The following is a 19,890-nucleotide window of genomic DNA, read 5'->3' on the forward strand; positions in this document are numbered from 1 at the left end:
TTTCCGTGGCCTAGGAGACAGCAGAGACTCCTGCTGCTGCCTGAATTGCTCCTTGCCACTGGGCCGTCATGCATTAGTGTACCTGTAACCAAGGAGCCAGGATACTAGGACTGTGTCTTGAAAGCAATAAACCTGGCGAGTGCCTTTGTTAGCAAACCGTGCCTATTGTCTTACTGGAGGTCTGCTGCATTAGCAGGCTGCACTATCTGCTAGCACTGATAATACTGGAGCTCCAAGGACAGAAAGTTCTGCAAACTGGACCGTGGGAGCCTGAGATTTGCCCCTGGATCCACAAATCAAGTGAATGCATTTTTATCGACGCTGAAGCCAGAAGAGAGTGTTAGCCCTGGGCTCCACTACAAACTTATGTCAATATAACAAGGTGGATTTTCCACACCCCTGAGCTGCGCTGTTAGATCAGTGTAACTCCCGCTGCAGACAGTACTGCATCGACGGGACGGCTTCTCCTGTGCACCGAAACTACCGCCTCTCCGGGAGGTGGGGCACTCCCATTGGTGTAGATAGCGTCTCCACTAAGCGCTACTGTTGAGAGTGTAGATAAAACCCTTCGATTTATTCAGCATGGTACAAAGCGGCAACCAGCCCCGGAGCGGGAACGAAGAGGGGGAATGGCTGCAGTGTAGTTACAGCACTGTAGGTAGGAAGATTAAACAGGAGACAGGGACATGGACATGGAGGGCGCAGAAGGGTGCGTGTGTGGTGGGGGCCGCTTAGGGACTAAAGCAGGACAAACCAGGACTCTGTCACCCAAATAAAGACAGGGTCACAAACTGTGCAGTCCTTGTCCGGGGGTGGGGGCCCAACAGCGCAGCTGACCCCCGCGGCTTTCAATGCCCCTCCCCCAGCCCTGATCCTCTTCACACCCCAAGCCCTTTCTGTCCCTCCCATTGCCTCCACCTCCCCGGGCCTGCCCCTTTGATACCCCCTCAATCCTCTCTGTGCTTCCCCACCCCCTCTGGGCCCTGCCCCTTTAACACCCATCCCCCCAGTTACCGTCTCTGGGATACCCCACCCCTTTAACATCCCATCCCCCAGTTACCTCCTCTGAGCTCCCCCCCAACCCCCTGCTCTGCCCTTTGGGGCCAGCCCTAATCCCCCCCCCGGGGCCTGCCCCCCTGCTCCCCCCTCTGTTCTCCCCCCCTCTCTGGGGCCTGCCCCTTTAAGACCCCCCCCACTTCTTGACCCCTCCCAGACACCGTACAGCAAGCCTTTCATGACTCCCCCGTCACGTGACTCCCGCACGCCGGGGGGGGAGGAAGGGCGCGGTTTGTCACCCAGCACGTGACGCTCGCCCGCCTCTCCTCACGTGACTGGGCCGCTCTTCCGCTTCCCTTCCCCCCCCTCCCGTCCTCCGTCGCCACGTGACGCGCTACCGTTTCCTACGTGACTCCGCGGCCGGTCTCGCGAGGTTTTGGCGGCGGCGGGGCCGCCTGGAGCAGCGCCGGGGCGAGCGGAGGCCGGAGCCGGGCCTGGGCCGTGCCGGGAGCGGAGCCGCCGGGGGAGCAGCCCGAGGAGCCCGCAGGCCGGTGAGGGGCGGGGCGGTGCCAGGCGGGGCCCGCTCGCTGCGGCCTAGAGCCCCGGGGCTGAGCAGGCCGCGGAGCCCGGCCTGGAGCGTCTGACCCCGGGGGGGGGGGCGTGAGGGGCCCTGGCCCCCGGCCGGGCAAAGGGGAGAGTCGGGGCGATCGGTCCTGTCTGCACAGTGACCCCTGACCCCCCCCACTGACCTGTGACCCCTGACCCCGATCCTGCGGTGCTGACCTCTGACCTCAGCCCCCCACATTTGTGTGCACCCACTGGCCCAGCTCTCCCTCCCTGACCTGTGACCCCCCCAGCCCACCCTGATTTTGTGTATGCGCCCTGACCTGTGACCTCTGACCCCACCCACCCCACCTTTCTCTGCACTCACTGATTTGTGACCCCTGACCCCTCCCATGCGGACCTGTGACCCGACCGCAGCATCCCCACACTTACATGCACTCACTGACCTGTGACCTCTGACCCTAGCCCTCCCACCTTGACCTGAAAACTCTGACCTCTGCGCACATATGCCGACTTGTGATCTGTTCCTTCTGACCTAGGCAATTCAGATTGTAATTCCCGACTTTGATCTCTGACCCCAGCCTTCCCTGCGCGCCGCCCTTGGCCTTGACTTGAAAAGACTCAGATGATTGGGTCCCTCTGACCAGCACTATCTGATCCCAGATCTGGGGGAGCTGGGCTTGCTGTTGTGGGAGAGGATTCATATATCCAGCCTGGGAAATCCCTAATGGTTGCTCTCCAAGTTCATGGAGGGAGGCAGGTTTCAGAAGTCGGACTTCAGGATCTGGTAATCCTGCTCTTGGGAAGCAGCTATCCAGGGGGAGCTGGGAAGACCCACTTCCTCACCCAGTTGTCCTCTAGCTCCCATCAGGTTACAGGACATTTGAGGCTGTAACTTGGAATATGGCCTGTTCAGGATTCCCTGAGATCCATAGTTCTATTCCTTGCCTAGGAGAGTCTAAAGTGGTGGCTTCCCCTTCCACATGCACATCCGGCCTTGGAATTTTAGGGCAGGCAAGTAAGATGATTCCTGGCTGTCTCTGGGCCACCTTCTTCCTGCGGCAGGAAATGTGAAACACCTGCTGTTTGTGCTGGGGTCCATCTGCCATCACTAGAAAATGTTGTCAAGCGAGGGGTTCTTGGCACTACTGCGGTCAATCTGTAGGAGGGTCTTGTGTGTGCGTTCAAGTACGTTTTGGGTTGTTCCAACTCTTTCTCTAATTGTGTATTCTGGGTTATGTAGTGAAGTAATTCTAACAGAACTGTTTAACCCCCTTCCTCACAAATTCTGTAGCATATTTGTCAGGGAAATACAGTAAAATAAAAGAACATAAATTAAAATTCCCATAGTTTAAAGTTGTCTGCAATCTTGCCTCATCTCCCACCTCTATATCCCTTTTTCTTCCAGTTCATGTGACTCTATCCATCTTCATATTATTTTTCTCCTTTCCATTTTCTTATCTACAACAGCCATGTCCCAACACTCCTCGTAACTGGAGTGTTGTCCATTTCTTGTGTAGTTATATTCTGCCTTCTTTAAAAACCAACCAACCAATCTTGTGGTTTTAACTGGCTGTAGTGCTATTCTTTGCTTCCTGCCTTAAACTGTTATGTGGCACTGCTGTGTGGCTCCAGCTACTGTGTTGCACATCTCATATTGGTCTATTTCACTGGTGAGTGAAGTGGTTTGTGTATATAGCTGATGTATTGATATGTAAAGTGTTTGGGGCTCTTTTCAAAGTGTGGCACGGTATGTTTGACTACATGTTTTCACCGCTATCACCCTCAATTTCCTTTCACCAGTCCCTGCAATTGCCTGTTGCGATCCTTCTTGCAGCCTGTCTTAATGTAGGCCCTGGTCTGAAAGCTTTGCCTTGTGGGCTTGAGCAGAGCCTTGGGCCTACATGCATGGAGCAGCTTGCAGGATCAGGACATGGACTGTAATCCCTTCAGAGCAGAGTGCTTTACGTGATGGGGTCTGGTTGGGGTCACTGAATGCTGCTATACTGCAAATAATATACTAATATATGAAGTAGCTAGTAAACTTGCTGACTTTCCTGTAAGGAAATCAGATTGTTTTCCGTTTACAAAACACTGCGGCTAACTTGTCAAAAATTTGCAAGAACCGTGCAAACGTTACCCAACTTAGTTATCAATAAACACCGACATGTGCCGTAACTACTGAATAAAGGTTATAACTTCTGTTACCTGAAACAGGCTCGTGTCCCCCAGTGTCATTTAATTACAGTGAAAAATTCCCTTGCTTAGCCAAATGTATTTGGTGCACCCCAGGGAAGCTGGATAATCTAGGCCGTACTGTATTTAGAAATCAGGAAAGGTTCTGAATTACAGTAGTGCTTCATATTGATCTTGCAGTGTTATGTTGAGTCGATATGAACTGAGAATTTCATTAGAGGCTTGTTCCAAAGCCTGCTTGAAGTCCACTATGTCCATTGACTGCGGTGAGTTTGGGTCAGGTCCTGCAAAGACTTTGTCCATGCTTAGCTTTTAAGCACATGATTTCAGTGGGACTTCGGAGTAGAACTACTCACATGCTAAAAGTGAAACGTGTATAAGTCTTGGCAGAATCGCCTGCATAACCACTTAGGCCCCAGTCCTCTGGTGAGCCCTGAGTGGGTGATTCTCTGTGTCCTCATGAAGCCCCACTGGCTTTGGCAGGATGTGGGTGTCTGTTTGTATGTAAGGTACTTATGTGGTTTCCATCATCCTATATTTTGGCGCTCCCCCCCTCCCCCCAGAGGCAGGGAGGGGGGTCATTATCTCATTTTACAGCTGGGGACCTGAAGCGACATTAACAAGTATACACAGGTAGGCTGTGGCAGAGCCAGGAATGGAAGCCGGGTTTCCAAAGTGCTATACAGAGCCTATAGTGGTAGTCATGTCATCATGTGCACCAAGATTTATTCAACTTTCCACCATCTAGCACAGAGAGAGAATTAAACGCTATGTGATTGAGTCTTTCGTACTCAGCGGCACTTCAGAACCTTTACCTTAAAATGGAAATAGATGGAAAAAATGCAACATTTTGTTTTAAAAAAGAAAAGGCAAACTACAGCTTCTGCCAAATTGCGGCGTGGGTGGGTCCTTTTGTGTATATTATATTATTAACTATGGTTTGCTTGTGCTCCCCTGTCTGGCTCCGTCTCTTGTCTCATACTTAAATTGTCAGCTCTTCGGGGCAGGGACTGACTTTTTGTTCTGGGTTTGTATAGCGCCTAGCGTAATGGGGTCCTGGACTGCGACAGGGCGTGCCTAGATGTTACCATAATACACCTAATCGCAATTAAAATGTACAGCATCTGGCACAGTGGGGTCCTGCTAGGGCTCCTGGGAGCTACTGTAATGCCTGTAATAGTTACTCAGTGAATTTTAATTCTCTCTCTTGCCTCAGTTGCCCGAATAAGAGTCTATAGCCTTTGGCAGATGCTTCCTTTTGATCATGTTTCATCTACCATGAGGCACCGGACTTAGATCTGATGAATAAAGAAGGGATGTGTCTGGACATACAGACCCCGTGTTTCTCTCTAGCTGCTCAAGGTCGCTCTGTGCCTCGGTTTCCCACCTGTAAAATGGGGAGGATGCTATTTCCCTACCTCCCGGGGGTGTTGAGAGGACAAATCCATTGATATTTGTAAGGGGCTTGGATACTCCAGTGATGGAGGCTTTATAAACACTCACAGCTAGTAGATCTTGAGTAAGGCCTTGTCTACACTACCCACTGGATCGACGGTCAGCGATTGAACCAGCAGGGGCCAAGCGCTTTCCCGTCGACTCCGGTACTCCACTGAGGCGAGAGGCGGAGTCGACGGGAGACCATCAGCCATTGACTTACTGCAGTGAAGACACTGCGGTGAGTAGATCTAAGTTGTGTAACTTAGATCGATTCTCCCCCCCCCCCCCGGTGTAGACCAGGCCTTAATCACTTTAACCTGAATGTGCCTTAGTTTGCCCATCTATAAAACAGGACTAATAGGTGCCTTGCAGGGGTAACTGGGTGGACTCATTGATGCCTATACAGAGCCCTGAGATATCTGGATGGAAGGCGCAGTGGGGAGGATGAAGTCCGTTTAGGTCCCTTCTTTGAGAACATCCTCTGTTCTTGTAGGTATTTCGCAGGAGGAAATTCCATCCCCGTAGAACCCAGGAGCCCCGCGAAGATGTCGGATAGCGAAGACAGCAACTTCTCCGAGGATGAGAGCGAGCGGAGCAGTGAGGCGGAGGAGGTAGAGAACGAGGTGAGGCTGATGGGGAGATGTGGCCACTGCTTAAAGGAATGTGTTTTTTTGCGGGGGGAAAAGGGGGTTGGAGTTTATACCTACTTGAAATGTAGCATGTCCCAAATGTTACTCTAGTTTGTCATTTTAAAAAAAACAAACACCAAAAACCGAAGAAGCAGGGTAGGGACTGAATGGCTCAGGAGATTGGAATTTGGCTAGGACACTGCAACAGGAGTCAGGACACGTGGGTTTTATTCCTAGCTATGTTGTGTGACTTGAGGCAAGTCACTGCTTCTCTGTGCCTCAGTTTCCCCATATGTGAAAGGAGGAAAATGATACTTCTCTACCCTTTTTTAAAGCACTTTGAGATCCGCAGGTGAAGTGATCTCCAGGAGCCCCAGCTCACTAGTTCCAATCTAACCCCTTTTGGTAACAGAAGTAAACTGCCACCTGGGGTTTGGCCAGTGGTCTGTCTGAAGTGAGTTTGACACATGTCCCCAGTCCAGGAGGACAGGTGTCCATGTCACAAATCACCTGCCCAATTGTCCTTGTCAGGGCCGTTCTCGGCAGAGTGGTCACGAACTGAATAGACCCTGGAGACTGAACTCTGCTCTGGGGGTGCTGACTCCATGGCTGGGGGAGGCAGATTGCAAGGCGGGGGTGGGAAGCAAGGCTCCCCCTTACCGCCCCTCCACTTCCTCATGGGCCCTGCATACTGGTTCTCATGGGGAAAGCTCTAAAAGGGGGATGGACCTGTTCCTGGGAGGTCCACCCAGCGGCTCCGGGCCTGGCATGTGCTCTGTATCTGATCAGCTTCCCTCTGCGATGCCCAGGCAGAGGAGGAGCATGCCAGTGTTGCGGGCAGCGAGAAAGAGGAGGCTGAGGAGGAGGAAGAGGAGGAGGAAGAAGACTATGATGAGGAGGAAGAGGAGGACGATGATGATCGGCCGCCAAAGAAGCCCAGACATGGAGGGTTCATCTTGGATGAAGCCGGTAAGGAACCTCAAGGGCTCTGTGTGTGTGTGAGTGACACTGAGGCCCCCAGGGATGCTTGTGCAGTGTGATTGGTAGGAATTGAGGGAGCTGGGAGTCAGGACTTCTGGGGTCTTTTCCTGGCTCTAGGCGGGGACTGGGGTCTGGACATTAAACCAGGAGAATGGAGGATCAGGATCCCTTATTTCCAGCCCTTCCATTCAATTGCTGGGTGACGCTGGGATCAAATCACTTTCCTTCTCTGTGCCTCAATTTCCCCTGCTGTAAAATGGGCCTAAAATCCTTTCCTATCCCCTGGGAGAGCGTGTCAGGTGGTGATGGGTTAGGAGGCTCGCTGTTTGCAAAGGGCTCAGATATCCTGGTGTGAGTGGGGCTAGCGAAGGTCTAAGCAAGTGCGAATTATGAGCAGCTGTATAGATACCTGCCCCATATCTTCTGTGAGGCCCCTTGGGAGTCAGAGAAGAGCCAGACCTGTCAGCTGAATGCTGTTCCCCAGGGCATGGCTGCTGTGGACTGGATCTCTTGGCTGCCTGTGCATGGCCCACCGGGATTCCCCCGAGGGCTTCAGGAATTTTGGTCCGATTTCTCGCTGCCTTCCTATTTTCAGTGTCCTTCAGGCAGCTTCTGGGCCACCCCTTCCCACGCGGCATCTCTGGCCAGCTGTTTCCTGGAGCCCACTTAACTGAGCAAGTCTCCCCTTCACTCTCTTTCCCGCAGATGTGGACGATGAATACGAAGACGAGGACCAGTGGGAGGACGGTGCGGAGGACATTCTGGAGAAAGGTAAGGCTGTGCCCTCCCGTATCCCACTTCTTGGGAGGATCGGCTGGGGGATTCGGTGCAACCCCCGGGGCATTTCCCCCGTTTTCCGCTAGCTCCGGAGCAATATCGCTCTGACCTGGGGGAAAAAGAGGTCTGCTCTTTAGCCTCCTCAGTGCAAGGCAGGATGGGTTGTCAGCAAGAGTCTCCAGTATAGACATTCCAGGTGTGATGTTCCTTGGTTCCCCAGCTACTAGTTGAGGGTAGTGCTCCTGTTCCCCTGGGGAGTGGCTGCCGTTTAGCCAGGGACCTGCCCCCCCCCTCGAACTGGATTGCAAGCCCTCTGGGATGAGACTGACCAGACCCCGGTGCAGGGAGCTTTGGGGACGGGGTGTCGCAGAACATCGTCTCCGTGTCTCCCAACCCCAGTGCTGCTGCTTTGCTCCTTATCGTGTCACTCCTCTGCATGCTCCTCCCCATCCGCTAACGGTGGAGAACGTAGTTTTACTCCTTTTGATTTTCCTTTTGCTGAGGAAGAGCTGCGGGGCCCATATGGAGGGAAGCAGGAATGCTGGCAAGCAGAGCCCTGCGGCCGGCGGGAGAGGAGCCTTCAAATCCCATCGTGGCTGGGAAGCCCCAGCTTTTTATCCGTCACTTAAAGGCTGCTCTGCTGCCTGGTTCCTGACATGTCCCCTCCCCATCAGAGGGGAAATCTCCCCTCTCTGCTGCCTTTCCAAAAGGCAGGGTGGTCTAGTGGTTATGGAGTCAGCTCGCCCTCGCTCTGGGAGGGGTGTACACAGAGGGGCTGGGAGCAGGACTGCTGGGCTCTATTCTCAGCTCTGTCACTGAGCTGCTATGTTAGGAAGTCACTTCCCCTCCCCGTGCCTCAGTTTCCCCTCACCTAAACCAGCAGGGACTCTAATCTTGCTCTGTAGTGCGCGTCGACGGTTCTCAGTCCGTAGGAATGTGACAGTGTGTGGGTTTCGGCGCTCTCGATTAGCTCCATGATCAAGCACAGCTCCCTTGGGATTAGGCTGAGGGAGAGAGGAGCTGGCAATACGCTGCCTAATTTGCCTTTTAAGATCACTTGCCAAAGTTGTAGTAACGTTTTGGCAGAAGATTGGGGGCTTTATGTAGGAGGTGCCACTGCAGGAGCAGCCTCAGCAGGTCCCAGAAGAGGTGTTAACCCTGTACTCGTGATGGCCCATAAATATAGGCCTGAGACACAGTAGTGCTCTGGCTCGGTTGTAGGTGTAGATTTTTCAGGAAAGTGGCTGCTCCCTGTGCGCCGAGAATCCTCTCTGCTAAATGTAGGGACATAAAGAAATTTTGGCTCCTACTTGCCCCAGCTCGCTCTGGAGAAACCAGCCCAGCTCCGAGAGAAGGAGCCGGTTTCTGGTCTGGTTCATGTATCATCAAAATGATTGATAACCGAGCTGTGATCACGGAGCCGAATTCCGCAGCAGCCGGTGAGGTTGCATAAGTGGAACTGGGGACAGAATTTTTATCTTCAGGTCAGGCATCATCTTTGTGTTCTCTGTACAGCACCTGGCACAGTGGGGTCCTGGGCTATGATTAGGGCTCCTAGGCCCACCACAATATGCCTAATAACAATAAAAATGTACAGCAGCCAACACAAAGGATTTCTGGTCCGTGACTGAGTGTCCGAGGCATTACAGCAATATACACAATTCATAATAGTGCACAAGTTAAGACATTTGGCCAATCTTAGTGTGAATGTTTGAGCCTGGCAGCGTGATTAACCATGGAGTGAACTTGGAGTGACAGGGGAATCTCTCAGATGCTGAGTTTGCTTTCGTTTTTTTTTTAAAGTCCTTCTTCAAAGTAGATTGTTGCTTCAAGTTGGGGCCAGAAAACGTTGTGGAAGTTTTGCCAGAAGGTGGGAATGGGCGACAGGGAATGGATCACTTGATGATTCCCTGTTCTGTTCATTCCCTCTGGGGCACCTGGCATTGGCCACTGTTGGAAGACAGGACACTGGGCTAGATGGACGCTTGGTCTGACCCAGTAGGGCTGCTCTCCTGTTCTTATGGAAAGTTTGGAAAACTACAAAGTGTCTCTTGTGTCGATCCAACTTTTTTTTTTCACTAGAAACTTCAGAAAAATAGTTTTATTTTTGACACATGAACTTTCAGCAAAAAAATCCCCTGCCCCATTGGTTCTGGAGACATAACCCCCCATATGGGATTAAGCTGACCAGTCAGAACGGATCACGCAAAAAGCCACTTAGACTGACCAGCAGGTTGATTTTTTTTTTCTGATTGAAAATTTTTGTCCCAAATGTTCCAAACCCAGAACACTTCAAGAAGGTGTGTGTGGATGAAAGACATTCAGGCAAATTTTTGAAAACTGGCCAAAACAAGCTTGCAAAATTTTGAACTAGTTTAGTACGTTTCTAGATATGTTTTATGCTGAATGAAATGGTGTTTTGCTGCAGTACTAGCATATCTGCTAGAATCCATAGCATGCTGAGAGCTGTGTGTCTCCGGGTGTTTGACGGCCTATCTACGTGATACCAGTTAGGGCTGTATTTCCTTCTTCTCCCCACAGTTGTCTTATCTGCCGCCGTTGTTTTTCAAACAGAATCGACTTAAAAGCTGCTTGGGGGTAAAGGGGCTCTGCTATCTGGATCAGTCAGTTGTTTCCTCCCACCGTGGGAACACTGGGGAGTCTGCCTGTGGCTCTGCTTGTCTGCCTCGGTTCTCTGGGGCTGGACTGGTTCAGGTGGCATCTCCAGGAAGAGGCTTTTCCTTGGAGGCGGAAGGGATTCCAGTTTAAGGGTAGCTACTGCTAGGGAAAGACGCCTGATGCGACAGCCCTGGGGTCTCTAGCTACAGAACAGGCCAATGTGTCTCAACCTGGCCATGCAGGAGTCCCTCTAGTGGGGCGGTGGGGGGGAAGGGTCCAGTCTCCTGCGGCTGCCGACAAGGAGACCGGCTACGAGAGGGACGATTGAGGCGGGTGCCCGTCCCCCAGGGATTAGAGTGAGGTCCTTAGTCTCATTTCACCTATCTCTGCTGCCTCAGGCTGGATTCAAAGAGGCACCCCAGGGTGGGGTCCCACCCAGGGCAGACGTACCGTGCCCTGACTGGTCCCCCGTTTGGTGGTGGTATTGATTGCGGGCTCATTGCCTACCCAGTGAGCCGAATGCTCCCATTGATTTGCCAGCATCAGGCCAGCGAGCAGTGCCGCACGTCGCCGGCGGCACTCAGGTACACGGGTCAGTGGTACCTCCTGGGGATCCTGGCGAAATGCGAAATGCTGAGGCAGCTGCTCTGAAGCCGTCACAGCCGTGAGGTTTGACTTGTTGCGGGTGGGGTTCAGGGCCAACGATTCATTCTGTAGGTGCCAGAGTTGGAACAGGGCCGTGCCTAATGGAGAGAGAACCCGGCCGGGCCTCAGGAGACCTGGGTTCTAGTCCTGGCTCTGCTGGGCGTCCTTGGGCTAATTGCCCCCCTGCTCTGTGCCTCAGTTTCCCCATTTGTAAAATGGGGGTAAGCAAACTGACCTGCTTTGTGAAGAGCTTTGTGAGCTGATGGAAAGCCCTACATGAGAGCTAGGGATTATCGAGTATTAGCACTTCCCGCACAACCCAGGCCATCAGACACTGAAATTCTTTACCGCGGCAGCCTGCCCATCTTGCCAGCGCTCTCCCCGTCTCCCCCTCGTGCTTGTTTTTTTTTATTTTTTATTTACGTGCATTTCATTCGCACCTGCTTGGTTTGTGCCACATCTTAATTTTGTTCCTTCCGGTTTTCTGTTCCCCATTCACCCTGTGGTTGGTTTTGATGCTATTATTTGGCTCATACTGTCCGCCCTCCACCACCTCTGCCTCCTGAGCAGAAGAAATTGAAGGTAAGCCCGTTTTTCATTCCAGCCCCTGCCTTCTCACAGCCCTCTCCCACCCCTCCCCACCCCGCCCCTTCCCGGTGCTGCCTTGTCATTTCCGCTGCCTTTCAGCCCCGTGGGCCCCAGGAGCGATGCTGGAGAAAGATCTGACCCTTGGCTCAGTTGCTGTTCTGGCCGGTGCAGCAATAGAGCAGGCTGGGGGTGCGGTGGGGGAGGAGGGGCTAATTGGAGAGGGGCAGTGGGTTTGCTGTCTCCTATAGTGGTCACAGAAGCTGCCTCATGTAGGCTCTGTCGCCCTGCAGTGGCCTGGCTCTAGCTGGCTTGACTCTGCAGCAGAGGAAGAGGTGCAGCCTAGATCGGTGCAGTGTGGTGAAACCGAGTCAAGCCCAGCGCGTGCGCAGTGAGGATCACGCAATCCGGGATCCCTCTTCCAAATGCGAGCGCCCCGTTCGCTGCCTCGCTCGGGCTCCAGCCACGAGGGAACAGTCGGCGAAGTCGGCTGAATGTTGCTTCCCACCGTCCCGTCCCGTCCCAGGCCTCACCTTTGCTTCGCTGATCGACCGCCCTTTGGGCGGTTGGCCACGTTGCGGACCATTTCCAGGGCTCTCCCCTCCCCCGGCGGTGCTAGGTCTGGGGGCTATTTAACCGCGGCGTCTCTTGCAGCCTCCAACATTGATAATGTGGTTCTGGACGAGGATCGCTCTGGGGCCCGGAGGCTGCAGAACCTTTGGAGGTGACGTTATTCTGTGCTTGGGGGCGGGGAACGGGACGTGGCAGCCGGGGACCAGAGAGCGGGATGAGGTTGCTGCCTGTGACGTGCATGTGTTGATGTCCAGTGTAAACACATGGTGGGGAATAGGACTCTGGGCACAAGGGCCTCTCCGGTGGAGCTGGAAAAAAATCTCCACTAGGGGCGCCCTAAAGAACCCGAAATAGGTCTGAGAGTGCCCAGTAGAGGGCAGCGGTGTCTGTGCCGTATGCTCTGTTAACCCGGGTGCTTTATCCCCTCTGCTGGGGAGACCTGGCTATATCCTATAGCAGCCTCAACTCAACCAAGGGCATGATCCCAGAGCTCCTTGGTGACTCCTTGCTCTGCAAGCTTCGTTGGGGAAAGGAGCCTGAGTCGCGCCCCCTTTGTCTCTGTGAGCTCAGTTACCCCATGGCCAGGGGGGTCTCTGCGCCACCAACGGGGCTGTGGCCTGTGTCGGTCCAGTCTGATCCCTCACGCCTTCGCTCTCTCTCCGCAGGGACCAGCGCGAAGAGGAGCTGGGCGAATATTACATGAAGAAATACGCCAAGTCCTCTGTGGGAGAAACGTGAGTGCATGGCCCCCAGAGCAGAGAGTGTGTGTGTGTGGGGGGGGGTCATCCCTCCCTTATGCCCTCCCCCAAGATCCTCCAGGCTAGGTGTGCCCACGCTCCTCCAGTCACCCCAGTCCTCAGGGTCACTGGCTTCTGCTCTTTCCCCGTGGGCCTCTGATTCCTTCTTGCTGTCCCCATGGGAAAGGTAGGTCTTCGATTCCGTGATCTCCGCAGTGAAGCTGGGCTCTTCCCAACCCCAGTCCTCACGGGCCTGGGAGCCAGGCTCTTTCCCCACCCCAGTCCTTGCAGCCTGGAAAGGGACCGGACAGCAGGAGCAGACAGAGGCTGTCAGTGCCACACGGATCCCTAGGAAATGGCAGGACCCTCTCCGTTTCCTTCAGGGCCTGGGGTGTTTAGAGATGAGCCCTGCAAAGGCTCTGCCTGATTCCCCTGGTGTGTAACTGACCCACTTAGTGCTTTGGCTGGGCTGACTCTGCGGGAAGGGGCTGGTCTCCCAAACGTAGCCAAGTACTGGCTGGTTCTAGAGCGTCCGTTCTCCTAGCTTGGACAGACAGATGCAGATAATTCCCCTCCTCCCGGGGGGGGTGCGCGGAGTGGCCGGCGGCCCTGGACTCTCGGAATCGTTGCTGTCACAACCACCAGCTCGTGCTGCTGTTGCTGGGCCTGACGTTTCTCCCCACCCCTTCTGTTTCTCTTGCAGGGTGTACGGCGGCTCTGATGAGCTTTCGGACGACATCACGCAGCAGCAGTTACTGCCCGGTGTCAAGTAAGGCCCTTCTGCCCGGGAGAACGTGCACCTGGTGGAGGGGGGATGGAAGGTCAGCCAAGACCAGGGGGCATGAAGGGTAGAGCAGGGAACGGGCTGTGGCATCAGGCCTGGAGTGGTGGACGAAGGGACACGGAGGAGAGGCCGTGACATCGTGGGAGGCATGGGTTGATGCATCCGACGAAGTGGGTATTCACCCACGAAAGCTCATGTTCCAACACATATGTTAGTCTATAAGGTGCCACAGGACTCTTTGCCGCTTTTACACATCCAGACTAACACGGCTCCCCCTCTGATATTTAACTGTCTGGAGTGGCTCACGTCCGTGAGTGCCTACCTGAGTGCAGACTGTCCGAAAACAGGGCAGACACCGCAAACTGGCGATGTGTTCTGTAATCAGCTTTCACCAAGCCAGTGACAAATGTGAACTTCTGGACGCTCTCCCAGTCTTACCATGGAGTCCCAGACAGTCCCCTTGGACTCTCCAGGCTATCTTGCGACACAGACAAACTGGGCATTGTGATAAAATGGTTTCTTACACCAAAAACCACATCACGTTTAGATTCTTTCCAGTCCCAAGAGACCAGTCACTTACCCCCATCAACTGGTACTCCAGATGGTATACCAAAGACAAGGCTGGCAGCCAAGTCTGTTGTAAACTAACCAAAAGTTTATTAGCTAAGAAAAGGAAATGAGTAACTGAGAAGTTAAAGCAGGAAAAATATGTGCACAGGTGAGTCCGTTTGTAATTCCAAATGGTGGTGGTGATGTAATAAACTGCCAGTTTCCCAAAAGTCTTTTCAGGGTACCTAGATGGTCTCTGGGGATCTCCGCTTTGCATCTGGTGCACTTTCCTGTAAGGGTTTAAGCAGTCCAGAGATGCAGGAGCTTTCCTTGAATCCACAGACACAGCTGCTTCTCACAGAAAACAAGCTGACAGTCTCACTACCCGCGTGGGCTTTTCCTTTGCTGACGGAGAGCGAGGAGTGCGTTTTGAGTCTTCGATCGCCGATCATCACCCACAATGAACACTTGCTTTGAATATCAGAGGGGGAGCCGTGTTAGTCTGGATCTGTAGAAGCAGCAAAGAATCCTGTGGCACCTTATAGACTAACAGACGTATTGGAGCATGAGCTTTCGTGGGTGAATACCCACTTCGTCGGATGCAAGTGAAATTAGCTTTGAAATTAGCACTTTTCTGTTGAAGTTCTTCACTTGCATTCCACTTAGTTAGAGGGGTATACGCAGTGTACGTTTGCTGCTATATGATGATGGGATACAGATAAGTGAAAATGCAAGTATCATCTCATTAGTTTTCATGAAGTTGAAACACAAACTACAATATCACTTTGATCTGTACTAATACACAGATGAATTGGCCTGGGGCTCTGGCATGAGTTGGCGCCTGGTCGGCCCGCGTCATATATAACAAAGGTTATTTTGCTAACAGCCTTTTTTTTCCTTCCACTCAGGGATCCCAACCTCTGGACTGTGAAGTGTAAGGTATGTTCCAGCCAGGGGAGGAGGCTGTTGAAACACCTCTAAACCCTGAATCACGGGCTCCAGCTGCCCCGTGGCTGGGTTTTCATTAGCCATGAACGCCACCTCCTCTCTGAGTTGGGGCGTGAGGGCATCTCTCTAGCTATAGATTGCTCTCACCATGGCCTCTCTTCTCCTCTCTCCCCAGATCGGAGAGGAACGTGCCACAGCCATAGCCCTGATGAGGAAGTTCATCGCCTACCAGTTCACGGACACGGTAAGGATGGAGGGCAGGTGTCCCCTTGGCCCCCAACTCAATTCAGCTTTGTGGGGTGGCTTAGCGCTGTTGACCACTTGTTGAGAGCTGGGAGAGGGTCGTGCGGTTCCTGACGTGAGCCGGGCTTCCTGCTGTTGGTCTGTTGAAGGGGGGTCTGGCTAGGCTGGAGCGTGCCTGAGGCCAGCCCCCGTATCTCACGGAACTTCCCTCCCTGCCCACCTGCAGCCCCTGCAGATCAAGTCGGTGGTGGCCCCCGAGCATGTGAAGGGCTACATCTACGTGGAAGCCTACAAGCAGACCCATGTGAAGCAGGCCATTGAGGGCGTGGGCAACTTGCGGATGGGCTACTGGAACCAGCAGATGGTGCCCATCAAGGAGATGACAGACGTGCTGAAGGTGGTGAAGGAGGTGACCAACCTGAAGCCCAAGTCCTGGGTCCGGCTCAAGAGAGGCATTTACAAGGACGACATTGCTCAGGTTCGGGCGAGGGGCGCTGGCTGGCTCAGTACAGAGGGTTGGGGCTCGGGCAGCTGGCGTTCAGGTGTACCTTTAATGCCTGCACCCGGGAGGCTCTGAGCTGGGGCAGGCTGTTGTCGGAGTCCCAGAGTGTTGTCTTCAATGGAGCGGGAGCTCGGTGTTGGGAATCCTTGACCTTGCTATCGGTGGGAGTGGGGGCCAGAGATTGCAATAGGGGACGGTTCGATTTCTGCTCTGTCTCCAGCTAGCGTGACATTGGACACCGGAGGAGCCCCCACTGTCTTCCTGTCCTGCTGCTGCGAGTGAGATTGGCCGTGGCTGGCGTCTCCGTGATGCTGCCCCCTCCTCTCCTGAGCTCATGTCGTCTTCCCTTCCAGGTGGATTACGTTGAGCCGAGCCAGAACCAGATCTCTCTGAAGATGATCCCGCGGATCGATTTTGACCGGATCAAAGCGCGCATGAGCCTGGTATGTTGACTGGCAGGATTCCCTGAGCTCTTTTCTGCTGAGTGCGCTGAGAAGGGAAGAGTTTGTCCCCATTGACGCTTCAAGGCTGTTAACGCCCTGGTGCCCCAGCTGTGGCAGTGGTGGTGTGTTGGCATGTCTGTATCCCCATAGTTACCCAGCTGATGACAGGGGGGATGCATTTCTCCACTGTAACGTGCTTACTCCAGTGCACCTCGCTGTGCAGTACTCCCTAGCGGGGGACAGTTTCCTCCTGCTCGCAGCCCATGATCAGCAGGGCCCTATCTGTTATCCCACCCCACTATCCCCCGCGAGGCGGGCGACGCCTTTCCAGAGGGTCTGTGGATGGCATTCGGTACCCCACCCGTACAGTCTGGTGGGGATTCCTGACCCCTCAGGCCCAGTGGTGACTGTTTCCCCTTCCCCCCTGTGAATTGCAGAAGGACTGGTTTGCCAAGCGGAAGAAGTTCAAGAGGCCCCCCCAGCGGCTGTTTGATGCTGAAAAGATCCGGTAAGTGGCTGGTTTCTTGCTGGGGATGATCCGTGGGGGCAGCGTGCCCTCAGCGCGAGACGCATCGTCTGTGTCCGCCGTGGCACTTAGGTTTCTAGTGAAATCTGAGTGTATTTAATGAAGCATGGAGAGCTCAAATAGTAGCAAGGAGAAGAACTGGAAACAAATGATTACAAAGAAAATAAAATCATCACATGCCTCCTGGAGCTCAGACTAAATGAAGACGACCCTCTCGTGTTTTGTAGAATGTTGCTCCCAAATCCCTGCTGGGCTTTTCAGTCTGGCTAGCTGTGACTCTTCTTCCGGACACACGTGCTGTCAATTTGCCTCCTAGGTGAAGGATTCAGTGGACTCCCAAGATATCCCAGATCAATCCTTTGTCTTTATTCATAAACAGGACCTCAAACCCACACAGTTTGTTTCTTCCTGTAGATTCTGCAGTCTCTCAATTCACACCTGCTCCGACCTGCAAATAGGCATACAACACCTGATACACACACAACCAGACAGGGAGATAGGGATCTGTTACCTCCTGCCTGAGAGGAACATATCCACGGTAGTCGCCTTGTGGTGACCTGCCTTAACTGCAAGACCTGAAGAGCACAACATTCAGTATCGATACATAGCTCCTTAAATATTATCCGTACATATATTTTGCAGTAATTATGACGACCAGTGGGCAACTGGCTCTTGGTAGACACTTCACATGCCACCCTTTGGGGAACTATTATGCAGATATCTGACTCAAGGGAGCTCTGTAAAACCCTTAGCATGCCCTGTGCCCTCTGCCAATTGGCACTGCAGGGTCCCTGGGTCATAGGTGGATAGAGATGGTGATGATTTGTCATCCTTCCATCACGTCTTCCTCCAGCTCCATCCACAGGCGCACTGGGACTTGGGCTCCTTCGGTGGTGAGGGGCTCTGAGCCATAGGAAGGGCAGTCAGACCCTCTCCCTGCCCTGGGAGCTGGGTGGATTTGCCCCAGACTGGCAATCCAGACATCTGCTGGTGAGAGACTTAACTCTGGAGTCCTGACCTCCCGGGGAAGTAGAGGAGGAACCACCATTTTCTGCAGCTCCACTGTCCCATTATGAAACAGCCTGTCCCTCTTCTGAGAAGGCTGCTGCTATGGGTGCCTGACCCTCTAATGCTCCCCCCCCCCTGCCCTCTAGGTCCTTGGGGGGAGATGTTGCTTCCGATGGCGATTTCCTCATCTTCGAAGGCAATCGTTATAGTCGCAAGGGCTTCCTCTTCAAGAGCTTTGCCATGTCGGCCGTGGTGAGTATCTGTGGCTCTGTACCGGGAGGCTCTTGTCAAGGTGGGGCTCTGAGTCGGAGCAGGAACCAGATCTGTCAAGGCGTAGGTTAGGGCAGGTCAGAAAATGAGGATTTTGGGGTCCCCCCTCCCTCAGAAAACTTAATTTTTTTGGCAAAAATCAAAAAAAGTTCTGGTCTGGAAATGTTGCAGTGGTGCCTCATGGGAGTTGTAGTTCTGGTGCATCGTGCTCCCATTTTCCAGCATGAGCTGGCCTCCTTGGTTAGACTACATCTCCCATGAGGCACCATGACCTCCCCTCTTGGAGGCACACCATGGGAGGCTCATGGCCTCTGTGCATCATGGGAGATGTAGTCCAGCTGGAGACCTGATCCATAAAAGAGAATCTGAAGGTGAGTTACCTGAACTACATCTCCCATGAGGCACTTCGGCAGCACATCCGAATTGAAATGCTTTGATTTTGGACACCTGGTTTTTGATGGAAAAATCAAAGCTTCCCATGGAACGCAGGTGCATTGCACAGAAACCTCTGTTTAGTCAGAAACCCAATTTTCTGTTTATAACCCTGCCAAAACCCAAACCCAGTTCTGATGGAAAATTTTCAACATGCCTATTGTGAACTCTGTGGGGTCCCCCTCTGCACATGATGGGGTGGATGTGGAATCCCCATTTAGACGTCTGAATGGGGGGACAGGTTGCTGAAATCCCCATCTGCGTGTTGGGGGTGTGTGTGTGTTTGGAGAGGGTGGCAATGGACAGCAAGATCCCCATCTGGGCATGTCATTTGCATGCCAGACTCCCCTGTGGGGATTGAGATGAACCCACCCCTGGAGCAAAGCCCTGCTCTCGTCTCCTGTTGTGCGGCAAGGCAGGGAGCCTGACCCCTGGCAGCAGGCAACCTCAGGTTGGAGGGAAGTTCTGCAGACTCCCCTCCCTGAAATCTCTCCGCCTTTGTCCCCCGGCTGCCAGATCACGGAGGGGGTGAAGCCCACCCTGTCTGAACTGGAGAAGTTTGAGGACCAGCCGGAAGGCATCGATCTGGAGGTGGTTACTGAAAGTACAGGTACGTGGAAGTGACTCCTGCGCAGCGGGGAGTCCGTCTAGCCCATGCGGCTCTGTGGGGGGTGAGTTTCTGTCTTGCCCCTGAATCGCAGGGGGCCGTGCTGCAGGCATGTGTGGGGCCGCTGCTGCCCGGGAGCGGCGCCCTCCCCGCGAGTCACGGTGCTCTCCCTTGGGCAGGGAAGGAACGGGAACACAACTTCCAGCCTGGCGACAACGTGGAGGTGTGCGAGGGGGAGCTGATCAACCTGCAGGGCAGGATCTTGAGCGTGGACGGCAACAAGATCACCATCATGCCCAAGCACGAGGATCTCAAGGTATGGGGTGGGCGGCGCTGGCCTGGGCTTGCATCCGGGCACTTTGGCTGCCAAGGAGGATGGGGGAGACCAAGTGTGGGCTTGGCAGGGGGTGTGTGTACCTGGCTGTACCTAGAGGGGCAGCAGGATCTGTGCATTCCTGGATGCTGTGCCTGTGGTCCCTGGCATCTCCAGGATTAGCCCAGCAACGTAAAACAATAGAGCTGTGAGCCCTGCAGCAGGCAGCGCCTGCATCCTGCTATCACCCCCCTCCTGTCCGTCTCCTGCCTCCCGCCCTGACCCCGTTCCCCCTCCGCCCAGGACATGCTGGAGTTCCCGGCCCAGGAGCTGCGCAAGTACTTCAAGATGGGAGACCACGTCAAGGTGATCGCCGGGCGCTTTGAGGGCGACACGGGGCTGATCGTGCGGGTGGAGGAGAACTTCGTCATCCTCTTCTCGGACCTCACCATGCACGAGGTGAGCAGGGCGGCGGCAGCGCTCCGGGCGCTCCCCTCTTCCTGTCCCCTCCCCGGGGCTGCTCGCT

At 53.9% G+C, this 19,890-nt stretch overlaps 1 protein-coding gene across 3 annotated transcripts in view; it reads left to right on the forward strand.

The window, feature by feature from the left end:
- Window positions 1-1,379: 1,379 nt before the first annotated feature.
- SUPT5H (SPT5 homolog, DSIF elongation factor subunit) overlaps window positions 1,380-19,890 on the forward strand; it is a 29,292-nt gene continuing 10,781 nt past the window's right edge. Inside the window, exons 1-17 of one of the 3 annotated variants that reach the window (XM_044988649.1) lie at window positions 1,381-1,552; window positions 5,687-5,816; window positions 6,632-6,791; window positions 7,509-7,574; window positions 11,415-11,426; window positions 12,084-12,153; window positions 12,668-12,736; window positions 13,443-13,508; window positions 14,981-15,011; window positions 15,196-15,264; window positions 15,490-15,741; window positions 16,119-16,208; window positions 16,646-16,716; window positions 17,889-17,994; window positions 18,961-19,054; window positions 19,231-19,367; window positions 19,668-19,823. In XM_044988649.1, coding sequence (XP_044844584.1) covers window positions 5,739-5,816; window positions 6,632-6,791; window positions 7,509-7,574; window positions 11,415-11,426; window positions 12,084-12,153; window positions 12,668-12,736; window positions 13,443-13,508; window positions 14,981-15,011; window positions 15,196-15,264; window positions 15,490-15,741; window positions 16,119-16,208; window positions 16,646-16,716; window positions 17,889-17,994; window positions 18,961-19,054; window positions 19,231-19,367; window positions 19,668-19,823 — 1,527 coding nt within the window. In that variant the 5' untranslated portion in view covers window positions 1,381-1,552; window positions 5,687-5,738. Of the gene's footprint in view, window positions 1,553-5,686; window positions 5,817-6,631; window positions 6,792-7,508; window positions 7,575-11,414; window positions 11,427-12,083; window positions 12,154-12,667; window positions 12,737-13,442; window positions 13,509-14,980; window positions 15,012-15,195; window positions 15,265-15,489; window positions 15,742-16,118; window positions 16,209-16,645; window positions 16,717-17,888; window positions 17,995-18,960; window positions 19,055-19,230; window positions 19,368-19,667; window positions 19,824-19,890 lie in introns of all 3 variants that reach the window. The other 2 variants (XM_044988648.1, XM_044988650.1) reach the window with 2 other exon arrangements.

This window comes from Mauremys mutica, chromosome 15 (genome assembly GCF_020497125.1).
Source record: "Mauremys mutica isolate MM-2020 ecotype Southern chromosome 15, ASM2049712v1, whole genome shotgun sequence".
Lineage (NCBI taxonomy): Eukaryota > Metazoa > Chordata > Testudines > Geoemydidae > Mauremys > Mauremys mutica.